Source organism: Phyllobates terribilis, unplaced genomic scaffold, assembly GCF_046119375.1.
Source record: "Phyllobates terribilis strain yellow unplaced genomic scaffold, ASM4611937v1 Scaffold_7__3_contigs__length_470593459, whole genome shotgun sequence".
NCBI lineage: Eukaryota > Metazoa > Chordata > Amphibia > Anura > Dendrobatidae > Phyllobates > Phyllobates terribilis.
In genome coordinates, this window is record NW_027362767.1 from 204,232,170 (window position 1) to 204,248,824 (window position 16,655).

At 48.9% G+C, this 16,655-nt stretch overlaps 1 protein-coding gene across 9 annotated transcripts in view; it reads left to right on the forward strand.

Annotated features, from left to right (window-relative positions):
- Positions 1 to 16,279, forward strand: part of DRP2 (dystrophin related protein 2) — a 181,158-nt gene extending 164,879 nt beyond the window's left edge. For all 9 annotated transcript variants that reach the window (XM_073639694.1, XM_073639697.1, XM_073639695.1 and 6 more), the window contains 2 exons: positions 14,262 to 14,363; positions 15,470 to 16,279. In XM_073639694.1, the coding sequence (XP_073495795.1) occupies positions 14,262 to 14,363; positions 15,470 to 15,513 (146 nt within the window). In that variant the 3' untranslated portion in view covers positions 15,514 to 16,279. The remainder of the gene's footprint in view (positions 1 to 14,261; positions 14,364 to 15,469) is intronic.
- The last annotated feature ends 376 nt before the right edge of the window (positions 16,280 to 16,655 follow it).

Below are 16,655 nucleotides of genomic sequence, written 5' to 3' on the forward strand. Positions count from 1 at the left end.
TATATAGTGCACATGCGCTGTAACCTATGCCGATGTGCAGACAGGAATGAGGCGCGAGGCTTCACAGGACTGAGCCTCAGGATAGTCAGTGCTATCACTATATAGTGCACATGCGCTGTAACCTATGCCGGTGTGCAGACAGGAATGAGGCACGAGGCTTCAGAGGACTGAGCCTCAGGATAGTCAGTGCTATCACTATATAGTGCACATGCGCTGTAACCTATGCCGGTGTGCAGACAGGAATGAGGCTCGAGGCTTCACAGGACTGAGCCTCAGGATAGTCAGTGCTATCACTATTTAGTGTACATGCGCTGTAACCTATGCCGGCGTGCAGACAGGAATGAGGTGCGAGGCTTCACAGGATTGAGCCTTAGGATAGTCAGTGGTATCACTATATAGTGCACATACGCTGTAACCTATGCTGGTGTGCGGACAGGAATGAGGCGCGAGGCTTCACAGGACTGAGCCTCAGGATAGTCGGTGCTATCACTATATAGTGCACATGCGCTGTAACCTATGCCGGTGTGCAGACAGGAATGAGGCGCGAGGCTTCACAGGACTGAGCCTCAGGATAGTCAGTGCTATCACTATTTAGTGTACATGCGCTGTAACCTATGCCGGCGTGCAGACAGGAATGAGGCGCGAGGCTTCACAGGACTGAGCCTCAGGATAGTCAGTGCTATCACTATATAGTGCACATGCGCTGTAACCTATGCCGGCTTGCAGACTGGAATGAGGCGCGAGGCTTCACAGGACTGAGCCTTAGGATAGTCAGTGGTATCACTATATAGTGCACATACGCTGTAACCTATGCTGGTGTGCGGACAGGAATGAGGCGCGAGGCTTCACAGGACTGAGCCTCAGGATAGTCGGTGCTATCACTATATAGTGCACATGCGCTGTAACCTATGCCGGTGTGCAGACAGGAATGAGGCGCGAGGCTTCACAGGACTGAGCCTCAGGATAGTCGGTGCTATCACTATTTAGTGTACATGCGCTGTAACCTATGCCGGCGTGCAGACAGGAATGAGGCTCGAGGCTTCACAGGACTGAGCCTCAGGATAGTCAGTGCTATCACTATTTAGTGTACATGCGCTGTAACCTATGCCGGCGTGCAGACAGGAATGAGGTGCGAGGCTTCACAGGACTGAGCCTTAGGATAGTCAGTGGTATCACTATATAGTGCACATACGCTGTAACCTATGCTGGTGTGCGGACAGGAATGAGGCGCGAGGCTTCACAGGACTGAGCCTCAGGATAGTCGGTGCTATCACTATATAGTGCACATGCGCTGTAACCTATGCCGGTGTGCAGACAGGAATGAGGCACGAGGCTTCACAGAACTGAGCCTCAGGATAGTCAGTGCTATCACTATTTAGTGTACATGCGCTGTAACCTATGCCGGCGTGCAGACAGGAATGAGGCGCGAGGCTTCACAGGACTGAGCCTCAGGATAGTCAGTGCTATCACTATATAGTGCATATGCGCTGTAACCTATGCCGGTGTGCAGACAGGAATGAGGCGCGAGGCTTCACAGGACTGAACCTCAGGATAGTCAGTGCTATCACTATATAGTGCATATGCGCTGTAACCTATGCCGGTGTGCGGACAGGAATGAGGCGCGAGGCTTCACAGGACTGAGCCTCAGGATAGTCAGTGCTATCACTATATAGTGCACATGCGCTGTAACCTATGCCGGTGTGCAGACTGGAATGAGGCACGAGGCTTCACAGGACTGAGCCTCAGGATAGTCAGTGCTATCACTATATAGTGTACATGCGCTGTAACCTATGCCGGTGTGCAGACAGGAATGAGGCGCGAGGCTTCACAGGACTGAGCCTCAGGATAGTCAGTGCTATCACTATATAGTGCACATGCGCTGTAACCTATGCTGGTGTGCAGACAGGAATGAGGCGCGAGGCTTCACAGGACTGAGCCTCAGAATAGTCAGTGCTATCACTATATAGTGCACATCCGCTGTAACCTATGCCAGTGTGCAGACAGGAATGAGGCGCGAGGCTTCACAGGACTGAGCCTCAGGATAGTCAGTGCTATCACTATATAGTGCACATGCGCTGTAACCTATGCTGGTGTGCGGACAGGAATGAGGCGCGAGGCTTCACAGGACTGAGCCTCAGGATTGTCAGTGCTATCACTATATAGTGCACATGCGCTGTAACCTATGCTGGTGTGCGGACAGGAATGAGGCGTGGGGCTTCACAGGACTGAGCCTCAGGATAGTCAGTGCTATCACTATATAGTGCACATGCGCTGTAACCTATGCCGGTGTGCAGACAGGAATGAGGAGCGAGGCTTCACAGGACTGAGCCTCAGGATAGTCAGTACTATCACTATATAGTGCACATGCGCTGTAACCTATGCCGGTGTGTGGACAGGAATGAGGCGCGAGGCCTCACAGGACTGAGCCTCAGGATAGTCAGTGCTATCACTATATAGTGCACATGCGCTGTAACCTATGCCGGTGTGCGGACAGGAATGAGGCGTGAGGCTTCACAGGACTGAGCCTCAGGATAGTCAGTGCTATCACTATATAGTGCACATGTGCTGTAACCTATGCCGGTGTGCAGACAGGAATGATGCGCGAGGCTTCACAGGACTGAGCCTCAGGATAGTCAGTGCTATCACTATTATAGTCAGTGCTATCACTATATAGTGCACATGTGCTGTAACTTATGCCGGCGTGCAGACAGGAATGAGGCGCGAGGCTTCACAGGACTGAGCCTCAGGATAGTCAGTGCTATCACTATATAGTGCACATGCGCTGTAACCTATGCCGGTGTGCGGACAGGAATGAGGCGCGAGGCTTCACAGGACTGAGCCTCAGGATAGTCAGTGCTATCACTATATAGGGCACATGCGCTGTAACCTATGCCGGTGTGCAGACAGGAATGAGGCGCGAGGCTTCACAGGACTGAGCCTCAGGATAGTCAGTGCTATCACTATATAGTGCACATGCGCTGTAACCTATGACGGTGTGCAGTCAGGAATGAGGCACGAGGCTTCACAGGACTGAGCCTCAGGATAGTCAGTGCTATCACTATATAGTGTACATGCACTGTAACCTATGCCGGTGTGCAGACAGGAATGAGGCGCGAGGCTTCACAGGACTGAGCCTCAGGATAGTCAGTGCTATCACTATATAGTGTACATGCGCTGTAACCTATGCCGGTGTGCGGACAGGAATGAGGCGCGAGGCTTCACAGGACTGAGCCTCAGGATAGTCAGTGCTATCACTATATAGTGTACATGCGCTGTAACCTATGCCGGTGTGCCGACAGGAATGAGGCGCGAGGCTTCACAGGACTGAGCCTCAGGATAGTCGGTGCTATCACTATATAGTGCACATGCACTGTAACCTATGCCGGTGTGCAGACAGGAATGAGGAGCGAGGCTTCACAGGACTGAGCCTCAGGATAGTCGGTGCTGTCACTATATAGTGCACATGCGCTGTAACCTATGCCGGTGTGCAGACAGGAATGAGGAGCGAGGCTTCACAGGACTGAGCCTCAGGATAGTCAGTGCTATCACTATATAGTGTACATGCGCTTTAACCTATGCCGGTGTGCCGACAGGAATGAGGCACGAGGCTTCACAGGACTGAGCCTCAGGATAGTCGGTGCTATCACTATATAGTGCACATGCACTGTAACCTATGCCGGTGTGCAAACAGGAATGAGGCGCGAGGCTTCACAGGACTGAGCCTCAGGATAGTCAGTGCTATCACTATATAGTGCACATGCACTGTAACCTATGCCGGTGTGCGGACAGGAATGAGGCGCGAGGCTTCACAGGACTGAGCCTCAGGATAATCGGTGCTATCACTATATAGGGCACATGCGCTGTAACCTTTGCCGGTGTGCAGACAGGAATGAGGCGCGAGGCTTCACAGGACTGAGCCTCAGAATAGTCAGTGCTATCACTATATAGTGCACATGCGCTGTAACCTATGCCGGTGTGCGGACAGGAATGAGGCGCGAGGCTTCACAGGACTGAGCCTCAGGATAGTCAGTGCTATCCCTATATAGTGCACATGCGCTGTAACCTATGCCGATGTGCAGACAGGAATGAGGCGCGAGGCTTCACAGGACTGAGCCTCAGGATAGTCAGTGCTATCACTATATAGTGCACATGCGCTGTAACCTATGCCGATGTGCAGACAGGAATGAGGCTCGAGGCTTCACAGGACTGAGCCTCAGGATAGTCAGTGCTATCACTATATAGTGCACATGCGCTGAAACCTATGCCGGTGTGCAGACAGGAATGAGGCACGAGGCTTCAGAGGACTGAGCCTCAGGATAGTCAGTGCTATCACTATATAGTGCACATGCGCTGTAACCTATGCCGGTGTGCAGACAGGAATGTGGCTCGAGGCTTCACAGGACTGAGCCTCAGGATAGTCAGTGCTATCACTATTTAGTGTACATGCGCTGTAACCTATGCCGGCGTGCAGACAGGAATGAGGTGCGAGGCTTCACAGGACTGAGCCTTAGGATAGTCAGTGGTATCACTATATAGTGCACATACGCTGTAACCTATGCTGGTGTGTGGACAGGAATGAGGCGCGAGGCTTCACAGGACTGAGCCTCAGGATAGTCGGTGCTATCACTATATAGTGCACATGCGCTGTAACCTATGCCGGTGTGCAGACAGGAATGAGGCGCGAGGCTTCACAGGACTGAGCCTCAGGATAGTCAGTGCTATCACTATTTAGTGTACATGCGCTGTAACCTATGCCGGCGTGCAGACAGGAATGAGGCGCGAGGCTTCACAGGACTGAGCCTCAGGATAGTCAGTGCTATCACTATATAGTGCACATGCGCTGTAACCTATGCCGGTGTGCAGACTGGAATGAGGCGCGAGGCTTCACAGGACTGAGCCTTAGGATAGTCAGTGGTATCACTATATAGTGCACATACGCTGTAACCTATGCTGGTGTGCGGACAGGAATGAGGCGCGAGGCTTCACAGGACTGAGCCTCAGGATAGTCGGTGCTATCACTATATAGTGCACATGCGCTGTAACCTATGCCGGTGTGCGGACAGGAATGAGGCGCGAGGCTTCACAGGACTGAGCCTCAGGATAGTCAGTGCTATCACTATTTAGTGTACATGCGCTGTAACCTATGCCGGCGTGCAGACAGGAATGAGGCGCGAGGCTTCACAGGACTGAGCCTCAGGATAGTCAGTGCTATCACTATATAGTGCATATGCGCTGTAACCTATGCCGGTGTGCAGACAGGAATGAGGCGCGAGGCTTCACAGGACTGAACCTCAGGATAGTCAGTGCTATCACTATATAGTGCATATGCGCTGTAACCTATGCCGGTGTGCGGACAGGAATGAGGCGCGAGGCTTCACAGGACTGAGCCTCAGGATAGTCGGTGCTATCACTATATAGTGCACATGCGCTTTAACCTATGCCGGCGTGCAGACAGGAATGAGGCGTGAGGCTTCACAGAACTGAGCCTCAGGATAGTCAGTGCTATCACTATATAGTGCACATGCGCTTTAACCTATGCCGGCGTGCAGACAGGAATGAGGCGCGAGGCTTCACAGAACTGAGCCTCAGGATAGTCAGTGCTATCACTATATAGTGCACATGCGCTGTAACCTATGCCGGTGTGCGGACAGGAATGAGGCGCGAGGCTTCACAGGACTGAGCCTCAGGATAGTCAGTGCTATCACTATATAGTGCACATGCGCTGTAACCTATGCCGGTGTGCAGACAGGAAAGAGGCGCGAGGCTTCACAGGACTGAGCCTCAGGATAGTCAGTGCTATCACTATATAGTGTACATGCGCTGTAACCTATGCCGGTGTGCGGACAGGAATGAGGCGCGAGGCTTCACAGGACTGAGCCTCAGGATAGTCAGTGCTATCACTATATAGTGCACATGCGCTGTAACCTATGCCGGTGTGCGGACAGGAATGAGGCGTGAGGCTTCACAGGACTGAGCCTCAGGATAGTCAGTGCTATCACTATATAGTGTACATGCGCTGTAACCTATGCCGGTGTGCAGACAGGAATGAGGCGCGAGGCTTCACAGGACTGAGCCTTAGGATAGTCAGTGCCATCACTATATAGTGCACATGCGCTGTAACCTATGTCGGTGTGCAGACAGGAATGAGGCGCGAGGCTTCACAGGACTGAGCCTCAGGATAGTCAGTGCTATCACTATATAGTGCACATGCGCTGTAACCTATGCCGGTGTGCAGACAGGAATGAGGTGCGAGGCTTCACAGGACTGAGCCACAGGATAGTCAGTGCTATCACTATATAGTGCACATGCGCTGTAACCTATGCCGGTGTGCAGACAGGAATGAGGCGCGAGGCTTCACAGGACTGAGCCTCAGCATAGTCGGTGCTATCACTATATAGTGCACATGCGCTGTAACCTATGCCGGTGTGCGGACAGGAATGAGGCGTGAGGCTTCACAGGACTGAGCCTCAGGATAGTCAGTGCTATCACTATATAGTGTACATGCACTGTAACCTATGCCGGTGTGCAGACAGGAATGAGGTGCGAGGCTTCACAGGACTGAGCCTCAGAATAGTCAGTGCTATCACTATATAATGCACATGCGCTGGAACCTATGGCGGTGTGCGGACAGGAATAAGGCGCGAGGCTTCACAGGACTGAGCCTCAGGATAGTCAGTGCTATCACTATATAGTGTACATGCACTGTAACCTATGCCGGTGTGCAGACAGGAATGAGGCACGAGGTTTCACAGGACTGAGCCTCAGGATAGTCAGTGCTATCACTATATAGTGCACATGTGCTGTAACCTATGCCGGTGTGCGGACAGGAATGAGGCGCGAGGCTTCACAGGACTGAGCCTCAGGATAGTCAGTGCTATCACTATATAGTGTACATGCGCTGTAACCTATGCCGGTGTGCAGACAGGAATGAGGCGCGAGGCTTCACAGGACTGAGCCTCAGGATAGTCAGTGCTATCACTATATAGTGTACATGCACTGTAACCTATGCCGGTGTGCAGACAGGAATGAGGTGCGAGGCTTCACAGGACTGAGCCTCAGGATAGTCAGTGCTATCACTATATAGTGCACATGCGCTGTAACCTATGCCGGTGTGCGGACAGGAATGAGGCGCGAGGCTTCACAGGACTGAGCCTCAGGTTAGTCAGTGCTATCACTATATAGTGTACATGCGCTGTAACCTATGCCGGTGTGCAGACAGGAATGAGGCGCGAGGCTTCACAGGACTGAGCCTCAGGATAGTCAGTGCTATCACTATATAGTGTACATGTGCTGTAACCTATGCCGGTGTGCAGACAGGAATGAGGAGCGAGGCTTCACAGGACTGAGCCTCAGCATAGTCAGTGCTATCACTATATAGTGCACATGTGCTGTAACCTATGCCGGTGTGCAGACAGGAATGAGGCGCGAGGCTTCACAGGACTGAGCCTCAGGATAGTCAGTGCTATCACTATATAGTGTACATGCGCTGTAACCTATGCCGGTGTGCGGACAGGAATGAGGCACGAGGCTTCACAGGACTGAGCCTCAGGATAGTCAGTGCTATCACTATATAGTGCACATGCGCTGTAACCTATGCCGGTGTGCGGACAGGAATGAGGTGCGAGGCTTCACAGGACTGAGCCTCAGCATAGTCAGTGCTATCACTATATAGTGCACTTGTGCTGTAACCTATGCCGGTGTGCAGACAGGAATGAGGTGCGAGGCTTCACAGGACTGAGCCTCAGGATAGTCAGTGCTATCACTATATAGTGTACATGCGCTATAACCTATGCCGGTGTGAGGACAGGAATGAGGCGCGAGGCTTCACAGGACTGAGCCTCAGGATAGTCAGTGCTATCACTATATAGTGCACATGCGCTGTAACCTATGCCGGTGTGCAGACAGGAATGAGGCGCGAGGCTTCACAGGACTGAGCCTCAGGATAGTCAGTGCTATCACTATATAGTGCACATGCGCTGTAACCTATGCCGGTGTGCAGACAGGAATGAGGCGCGAGGCTTCACAGGACTGAGCCTTAGGATAGCCAGTGCTATCACTATATAGTGCACATGCGCTGTAACCTATGCCGGTGTGCAGACAGGAATGAGGCGCGAGGCTTCACAGGACTGAGCCTCAGGATAGTCAGTGCTATCACTATATAGTGCACATGCGCTGTAACCTATGCCGGTGTGCAGACAGGAATGAGGCGCGAGGCTTCACAGGACTGAGCCTCAGGATAGTCAGTGCTATCACTATATAGTGGACATGCGCTGTAACCTATGTCGGTGTGCGGACAGGAATGAGGCGCGAGGCTTCACAGGACTGAGCCTCAGGATAGTCAGTGCTATCACTATATAGTGCACATGCGCTGTAACCTATGCCGGTGTGCAGACAGGAATGAGGTGCGAGGCTTCACAGGACTGAGCCACAGGATAGTCAGTGCTATCACTATATAGTGCACATGCGCTGTAACCTATGCCGGTGTGCAGACAGGAATGAGGCGCGAGGCTTCACAGGACTGAGCCTCAGCATAGTCGGTGCTATCACTATATAGTGCACATGCGCTGTAACCTATGCCGGTGTGCGGACAGGAATGAGGCGTGAGGCTTCACAGGACTGAGCCTCAGGATAGTCAGTGCTATCACTATATAGTGTACATGCACTGTAACCTATGCCGTTGTGCAGACAGGAATGAGGTGCGAGGCTTCACAGGACTGAGCCTCAGAATAGTCAGTGCTATCACTATATAATGCACATGCGCTGGAACCTATGGCGGTGTGCGGACAGGAATAAGGCGCGAGGCTTCACAGGACTGAGCCTCAGGATAGTCAGTGCTATCACTATATAGTGTACATGCACTGTAACCTATGCCGGTGTGCAGACAGGAATGAGGCACGAGGTTTCACAGGACTGAGCCTCAGGATAGTCAGTGCTATCACTATATAGTGCACATGTGCTGTAACCTATGCCGGTGTGCGGACAGGAATGAGGCGCGAGGCTTCACAGGACTGAGCCTCAGGATAGTCAGTGCTATCACTATATAGTGTACATGCGCTGTAACCTATGCCGGTGTGCAGACAGGAATGAGGCGCGAGGCTTCACAGGACTGAGCCTCAGGATAGTCAGTGCTATCACTATATAGTGTACATGCACTGTAACCTATGCCGGTGTGCAGACAGGAATGAGGTGCGAGGCTTCACAGGACTGAGCCTCAGGATAGTCAGTGCTATCACTATATAGTGCACATGCGCTGTAACCTATGCCGGTGTGCGGACAGGAATGAGGCGCGAGGCTTCACAGGACTGAGCCTCAGGTTAGTCAGTGCTATCACTATATAGTGTACATGCGCTGTAACCTATGCCGGTGTGCAGACAGGAATGAGGCGCGAGGCTTCACAGGACTGAGCCTCAGGATAGTCAATGCTATCACTATATAGTGTACATGTGCTGTAACCTATGCCGGTGTGCAGACAGGAATGAGGAGCGAGGCTTCACAGGACTGAGCCTCAGCATAGTCAGTGCTATCACTATATAGTGCACATGTGCTGTAACCTATGCCGGTGTGCAGACAGGAATGAGGCGCGAGGCTTCACAGGACTGAGCCTCAGGATAGTCAGTGCTATCACTATATAGTGTACATGCGCTGTAACCTATGCCGGTGTGCGGACAGGAATGAGGCACGAGGCTTCACAGGACTGAGCCTCAGGATAGTCAGTGCTATCACTATATAGTGCACATGCGCTGTAACCTATGCCGGTGTGCGGACAGGAATGAGGCGCGAGGCTTCACAGGACTGAGCCTCAGCATAGTCAGTGCTATCACTATGTAGTGCACTTGTGCTGTAACCTATGCCGGTGTGCAGACAGGAATGAGGTGCGAGGCTTCACAGGACTGAGCCTCAGGATAGTCAGTGCTATCACTATATAGTGTACATGCGCTATAACCTATGCCGGTGTGAGGACAGGAATGAGGCGCGAGGCTTCACAGGACTGAGCCTCAGGATAGTCAGTGCTATCACTATATAGTGCACATGCGCTGTAACCTATGCCGGTGTGCAGACAGGAATGAGGCGCGAGGCTTCACAGGACTGAGCCTCAGGATAGTCAGTGCTATCACTATATAGTGCACATGCGCTGTAACCTATGCCGGTGTGCAGACAGGAATGAGGCGCGAGGCTTCACAGGACTGAGCCTTAGGATAGCCAGTGCTATCACTATATAGTGCACATGCGCTGTAACCTATGCCGGTGTGCAGACAGGAATGAGGCGCGAGGCTTCACAGGACTGAGCCTCAGGATAGTCAGTGCTATCACTATATAGTGCACATGCGCTGTAACCTATGCCGGTGTGCAGACAGGAATGAGGCGCGAGGCTTCACAGGACTGAGCCTCAGGATAGTCAGTGCTATCACTATATAGTGGACATGCGCTGTAACCTATGCCGGTGTGCGGACAGGAATGAGGCGCGAGGCTTCACAGGACTGAGCCTCAGGATAGTCAGTGCTATCACTATATAGTGCACATGCGCTGTAACCTATGCCGGTGTGCAGACAGGAATGAGGCGCGAGGCTTCACAGGACTGAGCCTCAGGATAGTCAGTGCTATCACTATATAGTGCACATGCGCTGTAACCTATGCCGGTGTGCAGACAGGAATGAGGCGCGAGGCTTCACAGGACTGAGCCTCAGGATAGTCAGTGCTATCACTATATAGTGGACATGCGCTGTAACCTATGCCGGTGTGCGGACAGGAATGAGGCGCGAGGCTTCACAGGACTGAGCCTCAGGATAGTCAGTGCTATCACTATATAGTGGACATGCGCTGTAACCTATGCCGGTGTGCGGCCAGGAATGAGGCACGAGGCTTCACAGGACTGAGCCTCAGGATAGTCAGTGCTATCACTATATAGTGCACATGCGCTGTAACCTATGCTGGTGTGCGGACAGGAATGAGGCGCGAGGCTTCACAGGACTGAGCCTCAGCATAGTCAGTGCTATCACTATATAGTGCACTTGTGCTGTAACCTATGCCGGTGTGCAGACAGGAATGAGGTGCGAGGCTTCACAGGACTGAGCCTCAGGATAGTCAGTGCTATCACTATATAGTGTACATGCGCTATAACCTATGCCGGTGTGAGGACAGGAATGAGGCGCGAGGCTTCACAGGACTGAGCCTCAGGATAGTCAGTGCTATCACTATATAGTGCACATGCGCTGTAACCTATGCCGGTGTGCAGACAGGAATGAGGCGCGAGGCTTCACAGGACTGAGCCTCAGGATAGTCAGTGCTATCACTATATAGTGCACATGCGCTGTAACCTATGCCGGTGTGCAGACAGGAATGAGGCGCGAGGCTTCACAGGACTGAGCCTCAGGATAGTCAGTGCTATCACTATATAGTGCACATTCGCTGTAACCTATGCCGGTGTGCAGACAGGAATGAGGCGCGAGGCTTCACAGGACTGAGCCTCAGGATAGTCAGTGCTATCACTATATAGTGCACATGCGCTGTAACCTATGCCGGTGTGCAGACAGGAATGAGGCGCGAGGCTTCACAGGACTGAGCCTCAGGATAGTCAGTGCTATCACTATATAGTGGACATGCGCTGTAACCTATGCCGCATGTTTCTCTATTGGTGGGGATATTGCGGGAGCTGACACTACTACTCTCATCATGGTCCCCAACTGTTTCTGATCGCAGCGCCAGCAGGGAACCATGATGAGGGCAGCGTTCAGCACCGGAAGCTTGGGGACAGCGCTAACTGTGCACTGATTTCCAGGCACTGGTCCCTGTGATCCTGATGCAGCACACGGGAGGCACACGGTTGCCACACATGTGACACACTCGGACACACGGGACATGGATATCTCCGGTACTGTTTTTTCCGGTACCGGAGATATATGGACGTGTGAAACCGGCCTTAGGCTGGTTTTAATGCATGGACCAGTCTTGGGTCTGCTGTCCCAAATTTGACAGCCTTATGCAGCTAGATCTAGAAATATTTGGACACTGACAAGTTTTGGCATTTTATCTGTTTACCAAAACATATTCAAGATCCAGTTCTATAATCAATATGAGCTTAAAGTGCCGACTCTCAGCTTTAATGTGAGGGTATTTACATCCTAATTGGGGGAGGGTTAGGAATTACTGCTCTTTAATATATACAGTTGTGCTCAGAAGTTTACACACCCCGGCAGAATTTTTCCTTTCTTGTTTCAGAGAATATGAATGATAACAAAATAACTTTTTCTCCACTCATGGTTATTGGTTGGGTGAAGCCATTTATTGTCAATCTACGTTGTTTCCTCTTTTTAAATCTTAATGACAACTTTTATGTTTTTAAATATTTTTTTTTAAATCAAAATTTATGAAACATTTGTGAAAGTGAAAATATATAGAATAACTATTCAGAGGCGTACAAGGATCGAGGTAAGAAAAAGCTCCTACTGCAAGTATGACCGAGCAATAGGAATAGGAGGCAAGTGTAATCAGTCAATTGCATCTGTAATATACAGCTGAGGTTAGAAGCAGGGGACATGCGATGGGAAGAGAGGGTCCGGCAGACTTGGTGGAATATTGGATTTGTTACAGGTTCGGTTTGACAGGGCTCAAACCCAAATGTGATGAAATACCGTAGGTTGTCCTAGTAGATTTATGGAGTAGTAGGGAAGGACAACCCAAGAAAGCCAAGAGTGGTATTGGGGGAACTCTCTAAAGAGTGGGGTTGATTGAGAAAAGAAATCAGAGTAGGTTAGTTTTTTATCTGCCACCATGTGTTGTGATGTTGGGACTAGGAGAAAGTACTTAAAAATATTATTTTTTATCACTTTACTAAAGCTGGGAAAGCTAAACAACAAAGTCATGTCCAGCGTGAGTTTGAACCAAAGGCCAAATCTAGTTTTCTGCTGCCTAAGTCAGAAATTAATGTGGAGCCCCCTCCATCCTGCAAGAATAACCCTTCAAATCTCAGGAATCTGGACTTACACAGTTGTCCCAGGGTTGAGGCCATAGACTAGGCTGCTGGCTGGCTGTGCAGGATGGCAGGTGTAGTCAGGTCACCAGGTCACAATCAGGGGGCAGGCAAAGTATCAGGAGACAGACGAATAACAAATAGGCTGAGTCAAGAACAAGACACCTAGAGATAAAACCGGAGTTTAGGAGCGGCAAACCAGCGGAAGAACTGGTCTTCATCATTCTAGTCCCAGGAATGTGGACTTACATAGTTGTCCCAGGGTTGGGGCCATAGACTAGGCTGCTGGCTGGTGGTGCAGGATGGCAGGTGTAGTCACCGGGTCACAATCAGGGGGCAGGCAAAGTATCAGGAGACAGACGAATAACAAATAGGCTGAGTCAAGAACAAGACACCTAGAGATAAAACCGGAGTTTAGAAGCGGCAAACCAGAGGAAGAACTGGTCTTCATCATTCAAGTCCCAGGAATCTGGACTTACACAGTTGTCCCAGGGTTGGGGCCATAGACTAGACTGGTGGTGCAGACTGGCAGGTGTAGTCAGGTCACCGAGTCACAATCAGGGGGGCAGGCAAAGTACAAAATCAGGAGACAGTCGAATAACAAATAGGCTGAGTCAAGAACAAGACACCTAGAGATAAAATATGAGTTGAGGAGCAGCAAACCAGAGGAAGAACTTGTCTTCATCATTCTAGTCCCAGGAATGTGGACTTACACAGTTGTCCCCGGGTTAGGGCTATTAAATAGGCAGCTGGCTGGTGGTGCAGGCTGGCAGGTCTAGTCAGGTCGCTGGGTCAGAATCAGGAGAGCAGGCAAAGTACAAAATCAGAATATAGAAGAATACTGATAATCTTGTGCTGATAAAACACTGATTGTATTGAAACAGCAAAACACAGCCCAATAAGTGTCACATCACTGGAATTGTGCCCTCTGTTCCTACAGAATGCTGCTCACAGATTACATAATAAAACCTGCTGACATATTCCCTTTAACACTTCTATTTTGTTAAAGCATTCTTAATTTGCAAAAGGTTAAGGCTGGTACAGAAAAAAATGTGGCAACATAAACAAAAAATGTTGAAGCAGCTATTGTGGTAGTCAGCTGGTGAGTTTTGGAGGCTCAGATTTTAATGTAATTTTTTGTAGGCATAATGGGGCATATGGACAAGGGCTGTCTTTGTGAGATAACTTTCTGGTAAATGCACGGTATTTCTGTGTATTTCTGTGTATTTCTCACATAACCTTCACACAGAAATGTACAGGCCCACACAATAACATTCTGTATGATTCTCTCTAGATGATGTGGACAGTGGAACTAGGGACGTCAGCTTACATCTGGAGGACATCATGGAAAAGCTAAGGAACGCTTTTCCAAATACAAAAGATAAGGAATTATGCGGTATGTGAATTTGTGCAAAAATGTTATATTAATACAATTGTTTCATCAAACCTTATATCTTGTGTTTATCTTCTCTGTATTAATCATCATAACAATTTTCTAATTGCTATTTTCATGATATACAGACTGTTCAGTGGGGGTGCAATTGCCAAAACGCCCCACCAGCCAGACCAATTGCTATCAGAACTCTTATTAAGCTATCCCTGTGATGAGACAATGTCTTTAAACAGGACATTTTATCAAATGTTTCATGTTGAACTGGACACAGAATGTTACAGTGATTGCAGAGTGGAATAAAACATTTTTCACATTTTAATTTCATCTTTCCGTTGCAGAAATATTAGCAATCAAAGTATTTGGGAAATAATGATTTAATTTTGTGTCTACGTGGATCTTATCAGATAGTTTTCTTTGGGGGTGTGTACTTCTTCCACCTGTATGACATTGACCAATCATAAGCAGGCAGAAACACACAGGGAGATAAGAACACGCCCCCAACATAGCTTAGAGCAGGCTTTCTCCTGTGTGAGACATAAAATGACAGACAGCCTAATCTCACTGCAGAGCCATTACAAGTTTTGTGAGCACAGCAGACCTGTGTGTCATTACTGACACCTCCTGGCAGTCCATGTGTGAGGTGTTCTAATGTGACACAGCTAAACTCAGCAGTGCTTCTTCCCCCCTCCCAGACTGCTAGATGAAAGCCCAAAGGTGTCAGCAAGGACACTCTAATCTGCTGTGCTCACAGCAACTTGTAATCTATCTGCAGTGAGAACAGACTGTCTGTTATTATATGCCTCACACAGGATTAACCTGTTCTGAGCTATGGTGGGATATTTTCTTTTTCCTGTGTTACTGTTTGCTTATGATTGGTCAGTGTCATACAGGGGCAAGAAGTACACGCCCCCAGTGAAAACTCCCTCATTTGGACTTAACGTAAATTAACTTAGCTGCCAAATGCTTTTATTGCTAATATCTCCGCAACATTTTCCTCTGCAACCACTATTATATTGTGTGTCCAGTTCAACATGAAAAATATGGTGAAAGGTCCTTTTTAAAACAAGAAAGTGTAATTCTTACTTACTAGTCTTCTTTTCATGCTGTAGGTGGCGACACTACAAACCAGGAACCTCCAACTATGCCATCGTGATACTGGACTCTCTTTCTACACATCCTGCAAAAGTATTAATTGGCTTCACAATAAGTAACTTTGAAGAAGCAATATTTGCACTTCACGGCCAATCAAAGATGCATCAAAGATTAAAGACTGACAGCTTTTATACTGAAAGTGATGATTTGTTACATTCATTCTTCAGAGAGAGCTGCAGACAAGAGGAGAAAATATCACATTTCCTCATTGTCTTCTTTTTTCTAGTTTGGTAATTCTCGGACTCAGCAGTTTAATGTTGGATTTATTCATTTGACATTTGCCAGTAAACAGGATAGTTACAGTTTAGGCCAAGTATGGGGCGGGAGGATTTGCGCCTTTTACTTGCACCAAAAGTTAACAAATTGGCAAACATATTTTGAAATGTTTAGACACCAGCGTCGAGCGTGACGCAAATATTTCTAAAAAGTCAGGTGTATAATAAATCTAAGGCCACATTCATACATCTGTATGTCACAGTCCAAGTGCGGACCATGAGTCTCCTGAATCCATCTCAATAGCTTCCTTTGTGCCTTTGAAACTGTTGAGTTTGGTTCTAGAGATGCGCAGTCAGTACTTGGGACTGTGATATACGGACGTCTGAACTTGACCTAATAGTGTGCAGCCGACATAAGGACCACCTGGTTAATCAGTCCTTTCAAGAAACTGCATCACTTAAACAAGAAGACTTCTTTATCAAAGGCTTAAAAAACCTTCTATGGTTCATAAATAAAGATAAATAGATCAATATAACAGGATATCAATATAAATGGGGAATACATATGAAGAAAAGTTGGATACACCTGGTAGGTAAAGTATGTGGCACACTATATATACACCACAGAAGGTCAAACAACGTGTCCCAGGTACAGATATAGTGTCAATACATCATAAATAACCAATGCAGATCACATGTGATATTTGAAAAAAAAGTGATTGTCAATCAGTTATATAATAACGTTACCTATAGTGCACCAGACCAGGGACCCACCACACCCGACGCGCGTTTCAAGGAGAAATGCTTCTTCCAGGGCTAATGTTACCTCTATTCCTCTCTGTTATTACATGCATAGTCCTTCCATATTTTGTGGTTTTATATGCAGATCATGTTGTGACTTATTATTATATATCTGATTGATATTCAT